Source organism: Taudactylus pleione, unplaced genomic scaffold (assembly GCF_031769625.1).
Source record: "Taudactylus pleione unplaced genomic scaffold, aTauple2 ptg000114l, whole genome shotgun sequence".
NCBI classification, from domain to species: Eukaryota; Metazoa; Chordata; class Amphibia; order Anura; family Myobatrachidae; genus Taudactylus; species Taudactylus pleione.
Window position 1 is genome coordinate 9,833,474 of NW_028284516.1, and position 26,421 is coordinate 9,859,894.

At 47.9% G+C, this 26,421-nt stretch overlaps 1 protein-coding gene across 3 annotated transcripts in view; it reads right to left on the reverse strand.

Annotated features, from left to right (window-relative positions):
• PSKH2 (protein serine kinase H2) overlaps positions 1 to 26,421 on the reverse strand; it is a 50,575-nt gene that overhangs the window by 23,616 nt on the left and 538 nt on the right. The window contains exons 1-2 of one of the 3 annotated variants that reach the window (XM_088471531.1): positions 11,085 to 11,157; positions 1,969 to 2,274 (exon numbers count right to left, since the gene is read on the reverse strand). In XM_088471531.1, the coding sequence (XP_088327657.1) occupies positions 1,969 to 2,210 (242 nt within the window). In that variant the 5' untranslated portion in view covers positions 2,211 to 2,274; positions 11,085 to 11,157. Of the gene's footprint in view, positions 1 to 1,968; positions 2,275 to 9,543; positions 9,625 to 11,084; positions 11,158 to 26,421 lie in introns of those variants that run through there. The other 2 variants (XM_088471529.1, XM_088471530.1) reach the window with 2 other exon arrangements.

The window sequence follows — 26,421 nt, forward strand, 5'->3', positions numbered from 1 at the left end:
CACATACCTGACCCACATCATATCCCCCTCCACATACCTGTTGCACATCATTTACACCTCCACATACCTGACCCACATTATTTACACCTCCACATACCTGTCCCACATTAGTTACACCTCCACATACCTGTCCTGCATCATTTACACCTCCACATACCTGTCCCACATCATTTCCCCCTCCACATACCTGTTGCACATCATTTACACCACCACATACCTGACCCACATCATTTATACCGCCACATACCTGTTCCACATAAACTACACCTCCACATACCTGTCCCACATCATTTCCCCCTCCACATACCTGTTCCACATTAGTTAACCTCCACATACCTGTCCCACATTAATTACACCTCCACATACCTGTCCCACATTAGTTACACCTCCACATACCTGTCCCACATTATTTACATCTCCACATACCTTGTCACCTCCACATACCTATTTTATATCATTTATGCCTCCACATACCTGTCCCCCATCATTTACACCTCGACATACCTTTCCCACATAATTTATACCTCCACATACCTGTCCCACATCATTTACACCTCCACATACCTGTCTTACATCATTTACACCTCCACATACCTGTCCCCCATCATTTACACCACATACCTGTCCCCCATCATTTACACCTCCACATACCTGTCCCACATCATTTACACCTCCACATACCTGTCCTACATCATTTACACCTCCACATACCTGTCCCCCATCATTTACACCTCCACATACCTGTCCCACATCATTTGACCCACTATTGAGCTTTAGAGCAATTCATTATTGAGCTGTTTAGAGAAACTCACCTGAAAATTGATATGTATTTATTGTCCAAATTATGCTATTTAAACCCCCTACAAGTGGGTGATTAGTCATTGTGGGAGGGGTGTACCAGAGGTCCTGTACTGTGTCTCAACATTTACCTTACCTTAAAAGAAAAAAATTCCCTATCTTTTCACTTGTGCACAAAAATTCCTCTGAAAAATCAACGTGAGTTTGAAAGGCTCGCAGGTTTGCACCCAACAGAATTGAGCCCTTTGGGGCAATTCTATTCCGACTGAAGTGCTACTGCGCACATCACTCAGAATGATGGTAGCCCAACATCGCAGAATGTCTATGGGCAGGGGCGTTTCTAGAGAGGAGGGGGCTCGTGTGCAGTCTCCGACGCGGGCCCCCTCCTCTCCACCCGGCAGCCGGCAGCGCACTCAGCTGTGCGCGCCCAGTGCCGGAGTTATAGACTCTGGGCACCAGGGTGTGCCCAGAGTCTATAGTGTCTGCACAGGTCGTCGGGAAAATGGCCGCGGTGGCCATTTTCCCTGTACTGAGCATGCACAAACGATGGGAAAATGGCCGCCATGGCCATTTTCCAGTCGTTTTACAGAGCCGGACCCCCGCACCGATGCGGGACTCCGGAGAGGTAAGTAATATTATGGGTGCAGGGTGTGCGTTGCGGGGCCCCCCTGGACCCAGGGGCCCGTGTTCCCCGCACACCCTGCATCCATTATATATGCGCCCCTATCTATGGGGAGTGAGGAAAATTCTGCCATGTTGGTGGTTGCAAGTTTCCTCTAAAACAGTTGGATTGCAGGTAACTCGCAAAAAATTTTATTTCTGTTAGAAACCATTGAGCTCCACCAATCAAGAGTGAAATACACACTAAATTCTTGCCTGCTACAGTATTTTCTGATTGTTTTTGTATAAGCTGTATCTCCAGTGGACAGAATCCTTTATTTATATGTTTCTGTAATGCCTGTTAGTCGAGGAACATATATCATTGTATTTCAAGGAAATCTGAGGAGGGTTGATTTCCAAGTTTCTCTATATAAATAAATATATACTTACATTAATACTACTTGTTCTCAAGCAATAATAAGGAAAATATTTATGCTGGAACAACTGGCATACCAGTTAAGCGAATTCACTGTAATACAGTATTTTCTACCACAATCTGAATGAGCTTACCTAGCTGTAACTCTGGGGTCAAACTTTGCACGGTATCGAGCCACTTGAATCTTCTTTGCCTCTATGTCTGGTTCTCTTTTAGGTTCTTCTTGCAGTCCCCAGAATTCCGCTTTGCATTGTACCGGCTCATTACAGAACTGAACTGGAACCATGGCACGGATCAGCTTGACATAGTAAGGATGTTTTTTCAGAGGAGGCTCCATAGGCTCTGGGAGCACCTTGCTGCTAGCTCCGCATCCCATCTCAGGAAGATAGGAGCACAAAGAATACAGCCAGAGGACCAGGACCCATCACACATCCAGGTACCTGACACAGAAAGGACACACATTCTGATGAGAAGCTAAACGAACTCCTCCTAAACCCTGCCCCTGGCAACATGTACTAGCCCAGTGCATACTGTGTGACACAGATATGTAACCAGGGGAGGCAGCCCAGTAGAACATATTAAATCTTAAAATAAGCTTCTTTCTTGAGGTTTAACTAATTAATTATAAGTATAGTCTATAGAATATGATTTTCATCCCCCAGAATTTGCAAAACAAATCAGAAAAATACATTATAGCTCATTTTATGGTTAAAGTATCTAATTATTAATAACAATTACTACCTTTTCAAGTTCGTTCATTGGTCATGTTCCTATATCATCAAAATTCCCCAGGACAATCCTGTGTTCAGCGTTTGTCTGTACTGCTTATGCCCTATGTGTGTTTACTAATTACAGAGCTTGCATGATTTCTTGGACAGTAATTTATTGGTTTATGTTTTTGTAGAAGTGGAAATCTGTCAATTGAATTGAATGGGAGAGTCTTCCTTGTATTGGGATTGCCACAACTGTGATCCTCAACTCATGTAGGATTGTGAACAACCTTAGCTTTTTGTGCTGTAAATATGACTTCTCTCTGATTGGACATGTTTTGATATCTACAGTGTATAATAATTTTCTGCCCGTCTCCTCAATGCGTACACAGAAGCAGGCAAGGCACATTCCCCAATGGCTCCCACTGCAGGGCTCGGGAGATGAGACAGACCTAGGTGAGGAGGAACGCCCGCAGGGAGCGGGGGGTGGGATGGAGCAGCTGCAGGGGGTGGGAGGGACAAAGCATTTTTGCGGGGCGGGGGCAGGCCTTGCTGGCCTGTCATATGCCGGGTTCAGTGTACTAGGAACATAATAATGTGTCAGTGACAAAGGGATGTTAGTTCTCTCTGAAATGTGGAGAAATGAGGCCTAGCAGTAAACAGAAAATATAGTAGTCTCTCAGCAATTCCTATGCTGTATTTAGTTATAATGAAGTTGCATGTTACGCACATACGGGACTATTCTGAGTTGCATGCAAGTCGACCACAAAGACACTCGCATTATGTGTACGTATATGAACGCAGGTATTTGTCCGTATCCAAATTCTATGCATCTATGCAACTGCACTGTACTATCATATGCTTGAGTCAATTATCAGTGCACACTTGCAAGAGATGCATCAGAAAACAGATGGATCTCTGTATACACTCAACTCATCATAACCTGCAATTATGTTGACACACACTGGACAAGTCCTCACTCAACTAATGGGTCTATGTACTAAGCCTTGGATAGAGATAAAGAGCAAAGAGATAAAGTACCAACCAATCACCTCCTAACTGTCATTTTTCAAACAGCCTGTAAAGTGGCAGTTAGGAGCTGATTGGTTGGTACTTAGGGCCCCATTTATCAACAAGTTTTAATACTTGTTGCACATGATAAATGGTGCTCAAGCCAATTAGCTCCCAACTGTCATTTTTCAAACAGATAACAGTTGGGAGCTCATTGCGTATGATAAAACTCGTTGATAAATGGGCCCCTTAATCTCCATCCACTTCTCTCCTAGGGGCCTATTCATCATAACTAAACTTTCTCTGGAGGTAATTAGGTTTAGAACTCGCATGGAGTTCTACCTAATTACCGGAGGAAATCATCATTCCTCCTCCCTATAACTATCTATTCCGAAAAGCTGTCATTTTTGCGATGACAGCTTTTCAGGAAATAGTTATCGCTCACTACACTAACTGACCGCAGCTGGAAGCAGTGCTGCTCATGCACTGTTACATCTGCAAAATCAGCGCATGCGCAGCACTGCCTACACCTGCGGTAAGTTTGTGTCCCCCCTCAGCTCACTTGCCCCCCTCCCCCCCCCTCCGCTCACCTCTCCCCCATCCAGCACTTACCTGTCCGCGCAGCAGCCTCCGGCTCTGTCTGCTATGCTGTCATGTGTTCTCCCAGTAGAACACAGTACTGTTTAGAAAAAAAAAATGTTGTTTTTTTTCTAAACTTTATTGTGTTCTGCTGGGAGAACACATGACAGCATAGCAGACGGAGCAGGAGGAGAGACCAGAGCGCCGGAGGGAGACCTGCACACACTAACACAGGTAAGTGTTACCTACTATGCACCACCTCACAGTGGCGAATAGTAACTCCATCAAATTCCGAAAATACATCATTTTCAGAATTTGATGAATACCATAATTTCCATATCCCCATACTAATGTACTAATGTATGGGGAGTGTGGAAATTAATGCAGGGGGACTTAACCAGGAGATATCAGTGATATCTTCTGTGTTAAGTCTCTTCATGAATACTAAAATAATGTTATTTAAGGAAAATGTCCTTAAAAACTTTATTTTAGTGTTGATGAATAGGCCCCCTAGGCTTAGCACATAGACCCCTATGCACACACCCTTCCACCACCCCAGTTATGCTCATTAAACCCGCAAGTAGAGAAGCAACTGAGATTTTTACTATTGAAGTCAGTGTTGTATGTAGGGGATAGTGTGGGTGTTAGATCATATGAGGTGACTTAACCAGATGACAGTCTTTATTATGGAACAAGGTGTAACAGTGGTAACACAGTGGTGCAGTAACACATGTACAGCAGTAATAGTGTGCTGATATTCATCATCTCACAGGCTCTGATAGCTCTGATGTGGTGTAAAATTGTAAATACAGTCTCTTCACAGTCACACTGAGGAACCTTGGAGACAGCTGATATCGTCACCAGGCTGGCGATTCTTCTAGGTATGGAGTGATGCAGGGGACAAGGGCGCTCAGTGCTCAACATTTGCAACTCAGAATCGCCCCTAGATGTGTGTGCACAGCTATGGTGCATGGGCCCTGCTAAAAATCAGATCTGTCAGAAAAACGGTTTTGTGTGCAGCTCTGAATAAGCCCCATAGAGAGGTTTATTGTTACTGAGAAGTATGCATACCTCCCAAATTTTCAAATGAAAGGATCGAGGATGGGGACGTGGCCAGGTCATAGCGACATGTCTCTATCACCAAAGGGACACGCTAGGCTACCCCTTATCCTTCTCTGGTCCTTAGTAACCACATATTCGTTCCCGTGTGCACCAGTGACAGGTGCAGAACAGCCATGAATGGGACATACCCCCCTTCACTTTCATGTCCATAAGGACAATGCAAACGTCTGTGATTCCTGAAATTTGTTAAGTCCTCCAATACTCCTGACAGAGCAAGCCACTCTCCTGCAATCCCACTCGCTTCACTTTATTTTGAAATTACGCAATTCTCCCAGAAAGGAAGCAAGCAAGTGTACACAAATATATTTTCTGAGAACAGCTAACTGTGCGGACACGTAGAGAACAGATACATAAATATGGTTAATATACAAGAAAATACATATATCCATTCATATCCATTCAGGTGGAAAAAAAACAGCCTCCATCAAATCTCAGAATATAACTAACAATCATTTAGTCCTCATCGATTGCAAAATTATGTTAAATCTAATATCATGTGACAGAGCTAGAACAGATTTTACTGTGTCATTATTCATTCAAAAACTCTAACATGTCCACAATGTCAAAGTTCATGACCAACAGAAAGTGACTGTATAATATATAAGCTTTTAATGGAAGGGTAGACATGACTGATTACATATAAAAAAAAACATTTCAATATGGGCTAGGTTTGCAAAGTTGCATCTCAATGACACTAGAATACTATTCTCTAAACTTAAATGTTAAAGATTGTATTCCTGCCTTCTTACCCCTTTTCTTTCTGTTTATCACTGTCTTTATTCCCAGTTGTAAAGCACTGTAGGCAGGGGCGTTTTAAGAGAGGAGGGGGCCTGGGTGCAGTCTCTGATTGGGCTCCCTCCTCTCTGGCAGCGCAGTGGACTCTGGCTTAATGTAAGAATCTACTGCGCAAGTGATGGTCTCCGGGAAAATGGCCATTTTCCCTGTGATATTTTCTGCAGGGCAGCACTCTGGAGACTGTGGAGAGGTAAGTATAACATATACCCCTTTCACATCGCCAAAATAACCCGGGTTATTCCCAGGTTATTGCCGGGTCAACCTGGGTCGACGTGATTTTAAAAAGCACCAACCCGGGTTAAAAGGAGGGTTAAACACGAGTCGGACCCGGGTTATTTGGCTCTTAAATGGTATAGACCCGGGATATTCGACCAGGGTCTGAGAAAATAGTGCTGATTGGCTTTTTCCAGTCAGCTGACCAGCCTGCACACAGAGCACATGTCTCTGTAGTTACATTACTGTCCTGCACTACACACTTTGGGGAAAAGGCAGCTATTAATAAGCTATATACAGACAGCACAGTGTACTATACTACACTTTACTTTCACTTGAAGGAATCATGGCAAACTGGAGTGATGAAGAAGTAATGGAGTTGCTGCGGATCAGGGGTGAGGAAGAAATATGTAAACTGATAACGGGCACTGTCAAGGATGTGATAACTTATCGAAACATCAGCAAAATGTTGGCTGCGTCTGGATTCATCAGGAGCCAACAGCAGGTCGTCAATAAGCTAAAGGCACTGAAGAAGCAATTTCATAAGGTGAACGACCAAAATAGAAATCGCAGTGGTGCTGCCCGCATGGACTGGAAGTTCTTTGAGCTGTGTGCCAATGCATTTGGCCATACTGCATTAAGCAGACCTGTGACCTAGTCATCTGCACTGCAAGCATTCCCCAGCCCCTCCTTTTCTTTACTGAAAACGTCATCATAATTGTGAGCCAATAAAATCCTTTAAAATTACATCACATTGTTTAAACATGGGCAACCCGGGTTGAGTTAAAAGGCACCAAATCAAAAATAACCTGGGAATAACCCGGGTTATTAAGGTGATGTGAAAGGCCCTGACACGGGTCTGACCTGGGTTGGACCCGGGTTCAAAACCCGGGTCTGACCCGTGTTTGCGATGTGAAAGGGGTATAAATGAGTGCAGGATGTACGCCCTGCACCCATTCTAGATAAGCCATTTACTGTAGGGTATGCTGACGCTAAATAAATTCGTGTTATTTTGTATTATTATTAATAATAATAATTAATAATAATAATAATGTGGAGTTATATGGTCTTAATATAATCCATGTTTGGCAAAAAGCAAACACAGGGCCTGATTCAGAGATGGATGTAATGCCAATATTTACGCAGAACAAACAAATGTTTGCTATTGTGCATTCGAGAACGCAGCTCTGCGCACGTGCAGCGATTGCATTGCGATTACTTCGTACAGAGGAACCACTCGTAAAGTAAGTGACAGGTAGTTATCATTTGGGGGTGATAATGGGGGGGTGGTTAGAAGAATGCAGGCGTGTCTGACCTTTAAGCGCTGTTTCGTGGGTGTGCAGAAATCATACTCACCTACCCTCCCGATTCAGCCGGGAGGCTCCCGAAAATCGGGTGCCACTCCCGGCCCTCTGGCAAGGCAGTCAAGCCTCCCAGCACCTGCGACCCCTCCGGACACCCCGCAGTTACAAGAGAAATTCACACTGAATCGCGTCATCACGACCCCGCCCCCTGCACTGTAGCGGGAGCGGGTCGAAAATTATGCAAATGCGTGGCCACACCCCCCGCTCCGCCCACAAATGCCAGGTAATATGTCTGGAGGGGCCAGCCAGAATGGTGGAAAGCATGGCAAAAATTAGCCACTGTGTGTCACGAGTGCCGCATTGTACGAGGCAGGTCAGACTTGACTTAACTTACATGCTACATGACTGCCCGATGTGCGTCAATAGTACCAATGTTTATGCTGTTGTACATTATCGGACGGATATGGGAAGGCAGCAGTGGGCGTCCCCATGCTCGGCTACGCTTTGGAAGGTATTAGCATATTTTAGCAACTGCAATCCATGAGCGAATGCAGTTGTGATTGCATTACCGTCTGTCTCTAAATCAGGCCCACAGTGTATTACCACAGGAACCTCATCCCAACCGTCAAGCATGGCGGTGTAAAGGTGACCATTTGGAGCCAGCTGACTTGGACACTTCACATTCTTTTAGTCCACCTCTATTTATACCAGAGTAGCGACCATCTGTCTATGGGGCCTGTTCATCATCACTTAATTGTCACAAAAGCAGGTGAAAAAGCACATTTTCACCTGCAATTGTGACAATTAAGTATTCGGGCCATTCATTAAGAAGGTGAAGCAGGAGATATCACAGATGTCTCCTACTTACCTTCTGTTTGTGGAATGGCCCGCTGTCCCCATACACTAGTATCACAGATATCTCCTACTTACCTTCTGTTTGAGGAATGGCCCGCTGTCCCCATACACTAGTATCACAGATATCTCCTGCTTACCTTCTGTTTGCGGAATGGCCCGCTGTCCCCATACACTAGTATCACAGATATCTCCTGCTTACCTTCTGTTTGCGGAATGGCCTGCTGTCCCCATACACTAGTATCACAGATATCTCCTGCTTACCTTCTGTTTGCGGAATGGCCCGCAGTCCCCATACACTAGTATCACAGATATCTCCTGCTTACCTTCTGTTTGCGGAATGGCCCGCAGTCCCCATACACTAGTATGGGGACAGAATTCATCAAGCTCCGAAAATATAATATTTTCGGAGCTTGACGGCGGGGGCATTCGCCATCTTCAGATGGCGAATACCCCTACTTAGGGTTCGCAACCCGCTCTTTCCTATGGGAAGCAGGTCCGGGTTGCGAGAAGGGATCCTTTCGGACCCCTCCGTCCCATGTGCGGCTCCTTCCGCTGGACGTCGTGGCTCTTGTGCACATGTGTGACCTGTAGGTTGCGCATACGCACCGCCGTCACTGCTCCGACAGGAGCAGTGAAAAGATTCACTGCTCCGAAAAGGAGCAGTGAAGCCGCTTGTGGGGGCAGCTGATTTCACATCAGCTGCCACCGCGCCGGAGCAATGCTGAATTGCTCCGGTGGCTGCGGCGAATTAGAATGTTAATTATCGGACCCTGATAATTAACATCATGAATAGGCCCCTATATCAGAAAACTAGGCATAAATTGCATCATGTCAATAGTCCTAAGCACACCAGTAAATATACAATTGAGTGGCTGAAAAAAGAAAAGAATCAAGATTTTGGAATGCTGAGGAGAAAATATAGACCGTGCCAAATGAGATACTTAAGAAAACTGTGAATAAACAAAATGCCGTCAGACATCAATGAACTGAAGCAACGCTGTAAGGAGGAGTGGGCCAACATTCCTCAAATGCAGCGTAAGAGACTAATAAACTCAAACAGAAAAATATCACTCCAAGTTATTGCTGCTACTGAGTCATGAAGTATACTGTACATACTTACTTACAATTGGCGTCTTCCTGGAGGATTATGTTTGCTGAATAAATAATGACAAAGTAAAATGTGTTATGTGCAGAGGTATAGAGAGCCAGCCCGAGCCCAGGGGAAGGAAGGGGGTATGGCCTAATCGCAGGAGGCGTGGCCACTCCCCCTACGGGGGGTGGGAAAGCAAATTTTTGCAGCACCGCACACTGGGGAGGGGGGCTCTGTAAACCCCTCAGCCCGAAGCAAATCCAGGCAGAGAAGAGGAGACTGCAACAGCAAGCAGTCTCTCAATGCAGCCCAGCACACAGCAGTGTGTGCTGGGCTGCTGACAGATATGAGGGTAGGGGGCCGCATAGTACCCACCCCCCTCTCTCTTGGCATACCTGGTTATGAGTAATTTGTCACACAAGATAAGGTTTATAAAACTGTCTGATTTAGTGGGAAATAAATGATTACTCATTTTTTACAGATATGTAAAAAACATATTTAAAAGTAGGAGTAGTTTAATCTTCGCATGACTATAGGTAGCTATCATTTTTTATGTCTGCTGCGGTCCTTCCATTTCCAAAAGCAGCAGCACCCAAAGGTTTCTATGGGGGCTACAAAGCTATCAGATTTACAAAACTCTGTAATGTCAAGCATTCCGGAGTTTGGCCCCAATGCGATAACGCCATATTCAGATAGTGTTACCCTATACTAGCCTATGGGCTATTTCGCAAAACAAAATTACCAGGAGAGGGTTCCTCCAGTACCCTTCCATATGTGTTCCATATGTGTGCCCTTCCATATGTGTGCTCTGCTGATCTTGTCGGTTACACATGCAAGACTCCTTCATGCACCCCCATTTACGGCTCCCATTTCCACTACTAACGGCATGGCGCACAATTATAGTGGCTGGAGACCGTCACTGACATCTTGTATGGGACTCAGCCTAAAGGGATAGGCAGAGATGGAAGGCTAATAAAGATTTTAGGAAAGAGGGAGAGAGAAAAACAGGGGGGGGGTGTAGGGTGTTATTGGTTATGGAGAAAAATTGCAACAGCTAGGAACCCGGTTAAAAAGAGTCCATAGTACTACTAGAATATTATACAGTATGTTTGTTATTTTTAGCAACAAATATAATAAGACAACTATTATATGAGAGTACTAGTGAGCACCAGAATAGACAACTATCAACTACTACTGAATAATTACAAATACTTACTATCCCTCTTTCTATTTGTTTCTATTATACTGTTTCTCCACTTTTCTCTGAGACCAGATATACACAGATTACACGGTATGTAGTCTAGCATGGATTCCTATTAGAAAGGTTTCCATATAGTAACATGCTTAGCTCACTCACCACTAATTACTTAGCGGTTGTGGTTACTGGCTTGTGGGCGGCACAGAGGACAGACAAAAATAACTGACAATGGTTTACCATTGCTCAGAATGCAGGGCGCACACCATGAGCCAAAAAGAGACACTTGTTAGTAACATATATATAACACCAAGCAAATGTTATCGGTAAATGATGCTGCACTACAATAAATACAACCATTATTATGTATACAAACCGTAATCAGGAGGTGCACATTTCAGGTGTAGCAGGACAGGCGGTCAGATTAGTCATTCTCAGCAAAGCCCTGAAGGTATGCAGAAGAACTAGGGGGATATTATACTCATCATTATCATACAGCAGATTTCCGAGAGCAAAATGTCCATGTGGCGTCAACAGACTACAGTAGCTCATGCTCAAGTGAGTGCAAGGGCAGCAGCCGAGTCCCATTAGGAACCACATCAAAGGTTCGTCTTACCAGAAAAGTTGATAAGTAGAACTAGAAATGGAACCAAGACTGTTGTCCACTTCTGCTTTCTCCTCTTTACACTCCCATCCGATGGGGATCTGTCTATATGAAGCACTCCTCATCCAAAGACTTTGTCATTATTCAGTGTGGAAAAGAAGCCTCTAGTCTGGCTCCTGTACACTGTATCTGATGTCCTGAGAGAGTCTATAGGAAACAGGCACAGCAGGGAACCACATTTGTATTCTGTTAGGGGAATGTGTTGTAATACCTGACAGCTGCACAGTCACTGTATACAAGGAATAAATAGGTGGAATAATGTATACAAATATCGATATTTGTTGTTAAGTCCCAGAGTATAAGGAGAAATAAACACTAATTAATCACGACTCATCATGTCATTAAACCTTAAAATTCTCTAGAGATAATTAGGTTTAGAACTCGCATGGAGTTCTAGCTAATTATAGGTGGAATTCATCATTCCACCTCTCCATAAGTATCTATTACGAAAAGCTGTCATTTTTGCGATTACAGCTTTTCGGGAAATAGATACTTTTCCCTGCCTACACTACCTTATCGCATCTGGAAACAGTGCTGCGCATGCGCTGTTACATCTGTAAAACCAGCGCATGCGCAGCACTGCCTGCAGATGCGTTAAGTTTGTGTACCCTACTCATACTACAGTCAGGGCTGGATTAAAGGCCACAAGGGTCTGGAACTGAAAATGATCAAGGGCCTATTGTGAGATGTGTATGTGTGGCCAGTGCCATGTGGGCATGTACACCCTCTACATCATGCTGTCATGACGATGGGCATATTTATGTGGAGGCCCATCCGCCCCATTGCTAATCTGGCCCCGCGTACAGTATACTATTACTAGTTATAATGAGAAGAAGTAACTGCCCTTAGGAGGCATGCTGGAGATCCCCTTACATATCCCAGTTCCAGCTCCATGTGAGCTTCTCAGATCATCTCACTGTGTCCTTGTCCTAGGGACCAAAAAAACAAACTGTAAGCTTAACGGCATGGGAAGCAATAACTGGCATTCTGCGTTTACAGCAGGGCATAAGAACAGTATATATATAATTTAAAATTTTTGACCATATATCACATTCAGAGGTGTAGCATGTAGCCAAGGTACCCATACCCATGCCCCTTTTATTCCACCAAAGTCATCAACATTCCCCATTTTTTTTCTGAGACCTCTCCACATGCCCTTTGTATGTTATCACACTTGTCTACATGCCCCTTTATGTCACGAGCCCTCTCCATATGTCATTTGTATGCCCCAATACACTGCCACAAACACCTAGTAGGCAGGGGCATATTAAGGGAGGAGGGGGCCCGTGTGCATTCCCTGTCTGCACTGACCGGCGATCGCAGCATCAGTAGACTTTGGGCACTAGTCTGTGCCCAAAGTCTACTGCGCATGTGCAGGTCGCCGGGGAAATTGCACTGCCGCATTTTCCTAGCGATTTCCTCAATTTGCATGCGCGATGGCCATTTTCCAATGTTTTGTGCGGGCTGAGACACCCGACGAGGGACGTCGGAGAGGTGATTATTAGATAATATGGGTGCAGGGTGTGCGGTGCAGGCCCCCCCTGGACCCAGGGGCCCATGTGGACTGCACACCCTTCACCCATTATAGATACGATACGCCCCTGCTAGTAGGCCATCATACTTCTCTGCGTGTCCCTTTTATGCTACCAGACTTATCTAAATGCCCCTTGTATGCCGGTATGCAGTTGGGAAGCCGGCGGACCTAATCCCGACAGCCGGCTTCCCAACTGCTTAATCCCGGCGAGGGTTAAATAACAGGCATCTAAATCTAGGCGTCTGTCATTTTACCAATGCCGGGAGACCAGCGCCCGGCATCCCGATCGAAGGAACGCCGGGTGCCGAGCGCGGATACCTGCGGGGAGGGGGAGGGTTAGGTTTAGGGTTCCCGGGGGGCACTTAGGGTAAGGCACCCCCCCAGGTGGTTAGGTTTAGGCTAGGGGAAGAGGGGGTTAGCGTTAGGCATCCCCGGGGGGACTTAGGGTTAGGCACCACCCCCGGGGGACTTAGGTTTAGGCGGCGGGGAAGGGGGGGTTAGGTTTAGACACTTAGAGGGGAGATTAGGGTTAGGCACTGGGGGGGAAGGTTAGGGTTAGGCACCTCTGAGGGAGGGTTAGGGGGTAGAATTAGGTTAGACAATACTTACCTTGGACAATCGGGATTTCCTCATCTGCCGGGATGCCTCTGTCGGGATTCCAACCGCCGGGCATGGGTCCGGCAGTAAATCATACTGATTCCTTGTATGCCATCTCTCCCCATTTTGTATTCTGTAGTATTCGCCCCCCATTTTGTATTATGTAGCATTCTCCCCTCTCCTCCATTTTGTTTTAAATATTATGCCCCCCTCAATTTGTATTATGCAGCATTCTCTCTCCTATTTTGCATTGCACTGTATTTCCCCCTTCCACATACCCCCATAAATTTTACAAACAGATTAAGTGCACTTATATCTATTGTGGTGAGAGGGGTTGTCTTTCACCTGAATTGCCCACATTCTGTAGGGATAAGCTCCCTCCAAGGGAGCAGTGACATGCAGTCAGGTGAGGCAGGTTTGCAGTGCCTTTCCTGTCATACACAGGTATACTCTAATTGTTTCTTATAATTTTTATAGTCAAAACTTTGAAGAAAATATCATAAATATCTTCTTTGTATCATTCTAACAATTTTTATAGTCAAGACTTTGAAGTAAAAAATCTATGGCTGGTGAGGCACTGCCTCCCCTGTCAATATTTTCATCCCTGATCAAAACTCACCAAATTTCCAGCACTATATACTGCTGCACCTTTGTATAATGCCCACATGAAGCTTCAGGTTGTATGTATATTTAAATCTGGCTCTGATACTAGCCAGTGCCTCCCCAGCCATTGACCTGGCTGGGGAGGCAGCGCACATCACTGCAAGGGAGAGAAAAACAAGACCAGCACATTCTGCAGTTTCTAGAAGTTTGAAATTCCACGTTTTCTGGGCTGCACAGCTCAAAGTGGAGATATGGAACTCCTTGTTTTCCAGGTCACCCAGAGTCAGCCGGAAGTCAGCAGCAGAAGAAGGGTTTAAAACTGTCACACACCTGTTGCTCATTGCTCCTGATGCTGGATAAGCTAACCAGGCAATAGGCTGGGGGTGGTGGTTAGCATTAGGGTGCCAAGACCTGGACGGTCCACAGACATTAGCACAAGGAGTGCTGTGACATTTACTTTTATGTTGATTGATTATTTTCTGTTATGTGCCTGTGTGTGTCCAGGCCTATGCTCACGTATGCTAAGGTGCAGTGTCTGCTACCATTAAAAAGACACTGTTTTACCAAGTACCTGCCTGTCTGGAGTCCTCATTTCAATACCCCGTGTTACACTATATTTGGGACTTACACAGTGAAAATAAAGAGGCAGCCCCATTGGAGAGTGTATAATAAAGAGAGAGCTTTTGCAATCCCCTTTCTGACCTGGCTTATCTGCTGCATGTGCACAACCACTGTGCTGTGCACTGGGGAGCTGAGGGGGGGGTGGGAGCGGGTACTAATTACCCAGGCCTGGGCTTGCTGGAGGGGCCCGGGTCCGGCACCGCTGCCTCCCTCTTACATCACAGCAGCCCAGCACACGCTGCCAAAGCATACTTACCTACCTTTTATCATCTCTTCCCGGGAGAAGCCCGGGTAAGAGAAGCAGCAGGGGGCCGATGGGGGCGGGGCCTAATGATTTGTGTCATTAAGCCCCGCCCCCTCACAGCAAAACTGCTGCAATTGGGTAAAATTTGCATAGGGGGCAGGGCCAAATGCTGTGATTAATGCAGAATCACATCTTAAGCCCCGCCCCCTTCACAGAGACCCACGATTGCCGCGGGTATTCTCCTCATTCTGCCCACTTCACTAGGAAGTTGGCAGAATGCGGGAGAAATGCCTACCCTTCCGGGGGTGCGTGGGGTTACCCGAAAAATCGGGAGCCTCCTGCGAAAACCGGGAGGGTAGGCATCAGTGGCGGGCTGGGCCGGGGGGCAAGGTGCCATGTGCCCCCCGGGCCGCAGCGTCATGCGGGCCGCGGGCCGGTGCAGTCTGTGTCACTGTGACGCAGACTGCACCGCGTGTGTAGCGCTGACCGGACGGAGTTCGGTCAGCGCTACACTTACAAACACACAGCCGCCGGCTCCGGCAGCTGTTTGTTGTAAGCAGCAGCCAATGAGAGTCTGTCAGACTCTCATTAGCTGCTGCTGCTGCGCCCACTGCGGGAGCCGTTCCATCTTCTGGCTCCCGCAGTGGGCAATGGGAGAGACGTCATGATGTCATATGACGTCTCCCCCATAGTGCAGAGCGGCCCAGCCCGGGAGGACAGACGGAGGGGCAGATGGTGAGAGCGTGGATTCAGGTAAGTGTTTTTTTTATTTTGTTTTTTATATTATGTGTCTACTGGGGGGAGGGTCTGGCACTACTGGGGGCACTACAAAGGGGGGGACTACTACTACTGGGGGCATTACAAGGGGGGTGGGGGACTACAACTACTGGGGGCACTACAAGGGGGAGGGGACTACTACTGGGGACTACTACTACTGGGGGCACTATAAGGGGACTACTACTACTGGGGGCACTACAAGGGGGGTGGGGGACTACTACTACTACTGGGGACACTACAAGGGGGGGACTACTACTACTGGGGCACTACAAGGGGGAGGGGACTACTACTACTGGGGACTACTACTACTACTGGGAGCACTATAAGGGGACTACTACTACTACTAGGGGCACTACAAGGGGGGTGGGGGACTACTACTACTGGGGACACTACAAGGGGTGTGGGGGACTACTACTACTGGGGGCACTACAAGGGGGAGGGGACTACTACTACTGGGGACTACTACTGGGGGCACTATAAGGGGACTACTACTACTGGGGGCACTACAAGGGGGGTGGGGGACTACTACTACTGGGGACACTACAAGGGGGGGACTACTTCTACTGGGGCACTACAAGGGGGAGGGAACTACTACTACTGGGGACTACTACTACTGGGGGCACTATAAGGGGACTACTACTACTAGGGGCACTACAAGGGGGGTGGGGGACTACTACTACTGGGGGCACTACAAGGGGGAGGGGACTACTACTAGGGGCACTATAAGGGGACTACTACTACAGGCACTACTAGGGGGGTGGGGAACTACTACTACTGGGGACACTACAAGGGGGGGACTACTACTGGGGACACTACAAGGGGGGGACTACTACTGGGGCACTACAAGGGGGAGGGGACTACTACTACTGGGGACTACTACTACTGGGGGCACTACAAGGGGACTACTACTACTACTAGGAGCACTACAAGGGATGTGGGGGACTACTACTACTGGGGGCACTACAAGGGGGAGGGGACTACTACTACTGGGGGCACTATAAGGGGACTACTACTACTACGGGCACTACTAGGGGGGTGGGGGACTACTACTGGGGACACTACAAGGAGGGGACTACTACTGGGGGCACTACAGGGGGGGACTACTACTACTGGGGGCACTACAAAGGGGGGACTACTACTAATGGGGGCACTACAAAGGGGGGGACTACTACTGGGGGCACTGCAAAGGGGGGGACTACTACTACTGGGGCACTACAAAGGGGGGGGACTACTACTACTGGGGGCACTACAAGGGGGGGGCTACTACTGGGGGCACTACTGGAGGCCTGCATAAGGGTGTTCTCTCCTGTGGCACACGGGGGCACTGCATATGGGCACTACTACAGGGGGCTGCCCTAATCTTTATTTTTACCTTACATTAATCCCATATGGACCCGCCTCCTCCCTGGAACACTTGAGGGGGGTGGGGGGGGCGCCGTAGTACACATATTCTTCGGACACCCTGGCTACACGCTACTCCTCTGCCAGGGCCGCCTGCATGCATTTGCCCCCCAGGCTAAAAGTTGCCAGCCAGCCCCTGGTAGGCATGTATGGTAGCAGGTGATAATTAGTTCCTAGAAAAAGTTCAATATCTACATCACTACTGTAATAACTTTTTTCACTTTGTTAAAAACTGCATTGTACTTCACTTAGGGCTCTATTTACTACAATCCGCATTTAAAATGCAGATTGGAGTGTGATATATCCGACTGAATTTGCATTGCGAATTCAGGCAATTTCACAGGGGTTTATTAAAAAATCCTTGCAGGGAAAGAGCTTGCAATAGAGCTCTGTTCCTGCGAATCCCCACTTCAGCCTTATCACTGTATTTTTCGGAAAAAATACAGTGACAAGGTTCCGCAAATGCGCCGCCCGGCCACCGCTACACCCCCCTGCGAGCTTGCGCCCCCCGCAACTGCCCCCCTGTGAGCCCCCGTGCCCCCTCCCCCTTTAATTTCACTTACCTCTGGTCATCGCTGCTTCGGTGATGTCCTCCCTCTGGGGCTCCAGTCAGCTGGTCTCCCATCTCCTGCACTGTGACCCCAGTCAGCTGTTCTATGCAGCAGATGACCAGGGTCACAGTGCAGGAGGCGGGAGACCAGCTGACTGGAGCCTCGGAGGACATCACCGGAGCACCGATCACCGGCCCTGGACTCAGGTAAGTTTTTTTTTTTTTTACCAGTGATCAGCTTGTGGTCTGTTTAGACCATACAGCTGATCACTGGAGCCCGGCTCCCAGTTCTGCTCTGCCTGTTAGAGCAGAGCAGGAGTTGGAGAACTGGGGAGACCCTGGATAAAGCCATCTCCAGGTCGCATTATTATCAAAGGGCTTCCCCCAGAATTTTTTCACAATTTATTTTTAGTAAATCTCAGGTAGATTGCATTTCCAATTACAAGTATGGGAAATGCAATCTGCTTACTAAAAATATGTGATAATTAGACCAGAGATCGCTCCCCCCATGACCGCTCCACCCCACGAGCCCCCGTGCCCCTTAATTTCACTTACCTCCAATGATGTCCTCCCCCTCCGGGGCTCCAGTCAGCTGGTCTTCCATCCTGCACTGTTACCTGGTCAGCTGTTCTATGCAGCAACTGACCAGGGTCACAGTGCAAGAGCCAGGAAACCAGCTGACTGGAGCCCCAGAGGACATCACCGGAGCACCGATCACTGGCCCTGGACTCAGCTAAGTTTTTTTTTTTACTATTTTTTTTTTTAGCAGTGATCAGCTTGTGGACTGTTTAGACCACACAGCTGATCACCGGAGCCTGGCTCCCAGCTCTGCTTTGCCTGTTAGAGCAGAGCAGGAGTCTGGGAACCGGGGGAGACTCTGGATAACGCCATCTCCAGGTGGTATTATCACAGGGCTTCCCCCTGTATTTTTTCACAATTTATTTTTTAGTAAATCTCAGGCAGATCGCATTTCCAATTACAATTATGGGAAAGGCGATCTGCTTACTAAAAATATGTGATAATTAGAGCTTGGAGTAGAATTTTACGAATTCTACTCCAATTGCCCTTTAGTAAATTTAGGTGGAAATAAAATAATGTGAAATGGGTGTGGAAACACTTTTTTCACTTTATTTTAGTAAATATAAATAGAGCCCTTAGGGCTCTATTTACTACAATCCACATTTAAAATGCAGTTATAGTGTGATATTTCCAACTTATTATTATTATTATTATAATACTTTATTTATATGGCGCTACAAAGGTTTCGCAGCGCCTTACATAGTACATAAATGAGCACGCAAGAAAAAACAGTAATAGCAGTACAAAACAATGCAGGACAAGGACATGGTTTATAAACATAGCTGCATACCACAAGCAGCAGGGCATAAGCAACCAAGTATTAGGTGCCAATTGGGGAGTTAGGAGTACATGATACTATAAGTAAGGGAGGAAAAGCACATGAGGGATGAGGGCCCTGCTCATGAGAGCTTACATTCTAAAGGGGGGGTAGACAGACAGGGGCAACAAAGATGGGGTAGATACAGTGGCATAACTTCATCCCAGGTGCCCGGAGGCAAGATAAATGTTGGTGCCCCCCCCTTAAATTAAAAAGTACCACCCCCACAGCACCTATGCCAGCCCCAGCTGCCGCCCCCCTATGCAGTTCCCCCAGTATGGTCCCTCTGTGCAGTGCCCTCTGTAGAGGTCCCCCTATGCAGTACCTCCAGTAGTGGTCCCCCTTTGCAGTGCCCCAGTAGTAAGGGCCCCTGTAGTGCTCCCAGTAGTAAGCCCCCAGTAGTAAACTCCCTGTAGTGCCTCCAGTAGTAAGCCCCCAGTAATGCCCCCTGTAGAAAGCTCCCAGTAATGCCCCCTGTAGTAAGCCCCCAGTAATGCCCTCTGTAGCAAGCCCCCTGTAGAAAGCCCCCAGTAATGCCCCCTGTAGTAAGCCCCCAGTAATAAGTGGTAGAAAGCCCCCAGTAATGCCCCCTGTTGTAAGCCCCCGTAATGCCCCCTGTAATGCCCCCTGTAGTAAGCCCCCCGTAATGCCCCATGTAGTAAGCCCCCGTAATGCCCCCTGTAGTGCTCCCAGTAATGCCCCCTGTAGTGAGCCCCCTGTAATGCCCCCTGTAGTGAGCCCCCAATAATGCCCCCTGTAGTGAGCCCCCAATAATGCCCCCTGTAGTGAGCCCCCAGTAATGCCCCCTGTAGTGAGCCCCCCCTCCCACCAGCACACACGCATACAAAAAAAAAACAATACTTACCTGAAACCCCGCTCCAGTGATGTTGCCTTCCTTCCCCGGCGCCTGCTCCTCGGAACTATGGGAGTGACGTCATGACGTCACTCCCATAGTGCATTGCAGGACCCGGAAGCGGAGCTCAGGAGTGAGCTCCGTTCCTCCGGCTACCGCTGGGGGAAAAGAAGGGGCTAGGCGCCCGCTGGTAACACACTCAGCAGGCGCCCGGCAAATAGGGGGTGCGACCACACCCCCCGTACTGACGCCGCTGGAGGTGGAGTGCCGATCGGTGCTCCATCTCCATAGCAGTGCCCGGAACGGCCCGAGGGACAATGGAGCCAGGTGCCCCCTTTAGGGCTGGGGCCCTGCAGCAAATTACTCCATTGTCTCCGGGAGTTCCGCCACTGGGTAGATAGTGAGGAAGGAGCACGGAGTAGTGGGTTAGGATATATGCTGCGGAATGTGCATAAGATGACTTTGTGTTATGACAAAATTAAGTTCTTCATTCATCTATCTCTATGACAAAAATAGATTTTATTTATGTGTTATTTGCATGAGAAATGTACAAAATAAAAGTAGTTTGCCCTTTAATTTTTTGTCTGTTACATTTTAGCATCTAAATACATCCAGCTAAAATGTGGCTATTATGGGACTGCCCCGCCATCCTAATAGTGAGTACTATAGTGTTGGCTGCTTGTTGCTATGCCATCCTGTGAGTGGGTGCTTCTTACATGCTAGGCCCACCCACAGAGAGGTGAAGCCATCCCCAACATGCAGTGGCCACGCCCTCTCCGGGGGGGGGTCCAGGATGTTGCTATACTCTGGTCCAGGATTTCTCACGGCATCCCTAGAGGGGACCGGCATAGACAGTAGGGAATAGGGCTTAGTGGTGGGATGGTAAGTCCATAGAGGGAGGAAGGTGGTTAAGAGTGGGGGAACAGGAAGGGTGGTTGAGATAAGTAGAGGGTTGTAAGGGAGACTGGTGAGAGAAAAAAGGTGGAACAGCAAGTGGATGAGACTAGAAGGGTAGGATAGGGGTGGAAGAAATAGGTAAAGCAGAGGATTATGTAGACACTGAATTAGGGGGGTGATTGAAGTAGAGGTGTTCATGCGGGATGCAATCGGGAAACCGGCTGTCTTAATCCCGACAGCCGGCTTTCCGACTGCTTTATCCCGGCGAGGGTTAAATGACAGGCGTCTATATCTAGACGCCTGTCATTTTCCCGACGCTGGGAGAACGGTGCCCGGCATCCCGATCGAAGGGATACCGGGCCCCGCGAGCGGACAGCGAGGTGGGGAGGGTTAGGTTTAGGGCACCCGGGGGGGACTTAGGGTTAGGCACCCCCGGGGGACTTAGGTTTAGGCACCGGGGAAGGGGGGGGGGTAGGGTTAGGCACTTAGAGGGGGGATTAGGTTTAGGCACTTGGGGGGGAGGTTAGGGTTAGGCACCCCTAAGGAGGGTTAGGGTTAGGGGGATAGATTAGGTTAGTTTTCACTTACCTTACAACGATCGGGATTTCCAGCGCTGTCGGGCTTCCGCTGCTGGGAACTCTGCTTCTGTCGGCCTGCCGCTACCGGGATTCAAACTGCCGGCCAGAGGGCCGGCGGTATTTCATACCAATCCCGTTCATGCTGTGGTAATAAGTGAGGTGAAAACTGGAGTGGAGGCTGTGTGATGTGGAGCTGTGTGCTGTAGGGACAGTGTGGATAAATGTGGTTAGATGTTCAAAGTACAGGTAAAAGAACAGTGCTGCTAATGTATGAGCACAGCTCCAAAAGAGAAATATAAAGAGAGGTAGGTGAGTAATGGGTGCAGGAATTAGTTACTAAAATAAAGAATGTTAAAGTAGATAGTAGTGAAGCAGTGGAAAGAGGCAATACAGTAGAATTCACATTGCAAATTCAGGCAATATCATAGGGATTTATTAAAAATCTCTTGCAGGGACAGAACTTGCGATGAAGCTCTGTCCCTGCGAATCCCCACCGCAGCCGTATCACTTGGGGCTCTATTTATTAACATTATTTTTACTAAAGTAAAGTGATACGGCTGCGGAGGGGATTTTCAGGGACAGAGCTTTATCGCAAGTTCTGTCCCTGCAAGAGATTTTCAATAAATCCCTATGATATTGCCTGAATTCGCAATTCACAATCTGCATTCTAATGCGGATTGTAGTAAATAGAGCCCTAGAGTCTGCTAATGTCTATCTCTACATTACATCATGGTTGAACTGACAGTCACCACTACTGGAAGTATCACATCTGCCTGCATGGAGGTTTCTACACACAAACAAGAAATGTGTCGACCATCTGCAAGATGCAAAGCAGTTTACATGTGTGTTATTTGTACTGCCTGTGTTTGCTGACATGACACTGACAACAAAGTGAACAAACACAACTAAAGGATCAATAAAACTGGAAAATCTGGTTTCAGCATATTTTTCTGTGCAGTATTTTCATGTTACTTTTTTATATATTGTTTTGTATAGAAAAAAAATAATCCAACTGCAATATATGCACAGTGCGTAATAAGATTGTTACAAGCAGGGATGGATTGGGGCTGTATTTCAGCCCCAACGTCCCTCTGAGCGCGCGTGGCATAGGCGCAAAGTTGCTAATGCAGGCCCAGATGCATGCACGGTTGCTAAAAATAGTGAGATCTGTCTGCAGCGCATACTTGCCTACCCCCCCCCCCCCCCCCCCTGGAAGTTCAGGGGAAGCTCACGATTTTTCGGGTAACCCCCCCGCACCCACAGAAGGGTAGGCACTTCTCCCGCATTCTGCCCACTTCCTAGTAAAGTGGATAGAATGGGGAGGATATTACTGTGTATAGGCGGGTCCACGCATTGGGGGCGGGGCCTAATGACACGGTTCTATGAGACTCACGCCATTAGGCCCCGCCCCCCTCTTGTAAATATCCGGCAGTCGCGGGTAATTCCCATGAGGGGGTGGAGCTTAATTACGCACCCCCGCCGGCCCCACCCCAACTCCGCCCACCTGCTTCTGCTCCCCAGGCTTCTCCCACGGAGGAGAAATCAAAAGCCAGCAACCCTGCTGTAGAGTGGACTTATGTGTAGCTCTGAATCAGGCCATAAGGCCAGAATATTATAGACTGAATTTGCAGCAACATATAAGTTAACACAAATTGCTGCAGTTTTCCTGTCATTTTGGCTTTCAAGTAATGATTATAAGTGGGAAATAAATGAGTGAGGGCCCTATTTATCAGAATCTGCATCCCAGATATTTTAATACATTGCAAGGATGTATCGGATATCGCATGCAGGGACAGAGCGTGCGAGAAAGCTCTGTGATTCTGCGCATGCCCTGCTGTCAGCTAACCCCCCCCCCCCACAGCTTACACTTATTTCCTTCAGATGATCGGTGACCTGGTGAAATACTCGGTGATCCATTCATATGATCGCTGTGTCCAGTGGCGGGTTGGGCCGGGGGGCAGGGTGCCATGTGCCCCCCGGGCCGCAGCGTCATACGGGCCGCGGGCCGCGGGCAGTCTGTGTCACTGTGACACAGACTGCACTGCGTGTGTAGCGCTGACCGGACGGAGTCCGGTCAGCGCTACACAACACAAACACACAGCCGCCGGAGGGGGGGACTACTACTGGGGGCACTACAAAGGGGGGGACTACTACTACTGGGGGCACTACAAGGGGGGACTACTACTAGGGGCACTACAAGGGGAGGGGACTACTACTAGGGGCACTGCATAAGGGGGAGGAGACTACTACTAGGTGCACTACATAGGGGGAGGGGACTACCACTGGGGGCACTGCATTGAGGGACCACTGCTGGGGGCTCTATATAAAGTGCAATACTGGGGGTACTGCATAGGGGGGAGACTACAACTGGGGCCACTATTTAAGGGGCATTGCATAAGGGTTACCACTATTGGGGGCACTGCATGGGGGGTGGACTGCTACTGGGGGCACTATATAAGGGGCACTGCATAGGGGGTACCACTATTGGGGGCACTATATAAAGGGCTTACTACTGGGGACACAAGGGGCACTGCACAGGGGGGATCACTACTGGGGGCACTATATAAGGGGCTTACTACTGGGGGCACAAGGGGCACTGCATAGGGGGGGATCACTACTGGGGGCCTGCATAAGGGTGTTCTCTCCTGTGGCACACGGGGGCACTGCATATGGGCACTACGACAGGGGGCTGCCCCTAATCTTTATTTTTACCTTACATTAATCCCATATGGACCCGCCTCCTCCCTGAAACATTTGAGGGGGGGCGCCGTAGCATGCACGTTCTTCGGGCACCCTGGCTACACGCAACTCCTCTGCCAGGGCCGCCTGCATGCATTTGCCCCCCAGGCTTAAAGTTGCTAGCCCCTGGCTGTGTCTACAGTCATCTGATGCAGCATAAAGAGGATGCAGCACAGATGGTGTAATGGTTAGCATTACTGCCTCACAGCACTGAGGGCATGGGTTTGATTCCCACTATGGTCCTAACTGTGTGGAGTTTGTATATTCTCCCTGTGCTTGCGTGGGTTTCTTCCCACACTTCAAAAATATACTGGTAGGTTAATTGGCTCCCAACAAAATGAACCCTAGTGTGTATCAGGGTTGCCTACCCTCCCGATTCGGGCGGGAGCCTCCCGATAAACGGGTGCAGCTCCCGCCCCCCCGGAAAGGCAGGCAAGCCTCCCGCCTGCCGCCGATCCCCCGACGCCCCCTCCGAATTACCTGATAAACCCCCGCAGCGGGGGGGCCGCTGACGCGATTCGCGTCATTTTGGCCCCGCCCCCTGCTTCGCAATGCCTTTTTTCCTGCATTGTGTAGCGGGGGCGGGGCTAAAATGGCGCGATCGTGTGGCTCCGCCCCCTGTCACACCCGCAAACCGCCCTCACCTCGTTTGGACCGCCCCCTTTTGCCGACCACGCCCCCTGTTCTGCCTATCTGGCTGCTCCCTCCCGGAAGGAGCAGCCAGATTGTCGGCAAGTATGGTGTGCATGTGTGTGAGCATGTGATAGGGAATATAGATTGTAAGCTCCACTGGGGCAGGGACTGATGTGAATGGGCAAATATTCTCTGTAAAGTGCTGTGGAATATGTGTGTGCTATATAAATAATAATAAATCTCAGTTTACTGCATCAGATGACTGGGTCGCTAAGCTGATTACTGGTCTGGATGCAGGTAAGGGTGTTTTTTTAAAAAAAAATGTCACTGTAATTAGCACTGCGGCCTATCAAACACGCAGGCTGATCATTGAAGCTTACTTCGGGCTCTGCTTTCCCTGCCAGCAGACAGAGTAGGCTGATATAGAGTAGGTGGCATTATTATCACAGGGTTCCCACCCCCCCTTCCCCGGTATTTTTTTTTACCATTCTCTTTGATAAGTTTGAAGCAGATTGCATTTCCCATTACAATCAATGTGTGAATTTAAGGGTTTTGTGAAAACTACTCCAATTGCCCTTTCATACATTTAGGTGAAACTAAAATATTATGAAAAGGGGGTGAAAACACCCGTTATCACATTATTTTAGTAAGAAAATTGATAAATAGGGCCGTAAATGAGGGTTGTATCAGAGAATTTTTGTTTCATTAAAAAATTTGTATGCATTTTTTGACAGGTGGACTGCCAATGCCAGTGGGTTCTGGATGCAAGGGCATGCTGGCTCTTCTCCAAGCAATGTCTTCACTCCTGGCCAGGAACCCCACTTGGCCCACAAAGAGACGTATTCAATTTGAGCGGAGCCGCGATACTTTTCTGCCTCCCTGACTTTTCGCATACTTCGCCTGTTTTGCATGCGGAAAAGTATCGCGCGTGTCCCTGTATTCAATTTGAAAGTACCCGAAAACGGGACCCGGCGAAACTGAAACAAGCGGAAAGTCATGTCAGATTTGGGGAAATCAGCCTGAGACCCCCCAAAAGATGCTCTGACATGGGGGTTCACTATGGTACCCCCCGGTTTGGCTTGCTGAAGGAATTTGGTGTATTTAAACAGGCTCAATAACTGCTAAATTGCGTTTTTGAATAAGTGGTGCAGAACAGTATTCAGGAGGTTTTTTTGCAGAAAATAACTTATCCCAGCAAATTTGGGGTACTTGTAAATGGGGGCCAGCATATTTTAAAGTTGCTAAAGTAAAGTTTAAATAATCGTGAAAAATCCACCTTCCGCAAACACCTGCAATGAAAAAAACACTTGGTGCATACTTGGGGACCCCCCTGGAGTTTAGTTCGCAAGTTTTCAACTTTGTCCCCCAACATTTTTTTTTTTCGCCCCTAAAATGAAAGTTATTTTTTGGGATGTTCTTAAGTATTTTAAAAAAAAATTTTGACACAGTTTACCTTTGGGGGACTGTCTGAAGGCTGCACGGGGGTTCCCACAACGTTGCACCCCAAAACCTCAATTCTGCACTTTTTTCCGCCTGCTATTCATAGGCGAAAAAGGTTTTGCCTATTACATTGCATTGACTTTCCGCCTAGGCGGAAAGTCTTTCAAATTGAATACGGCGATACTT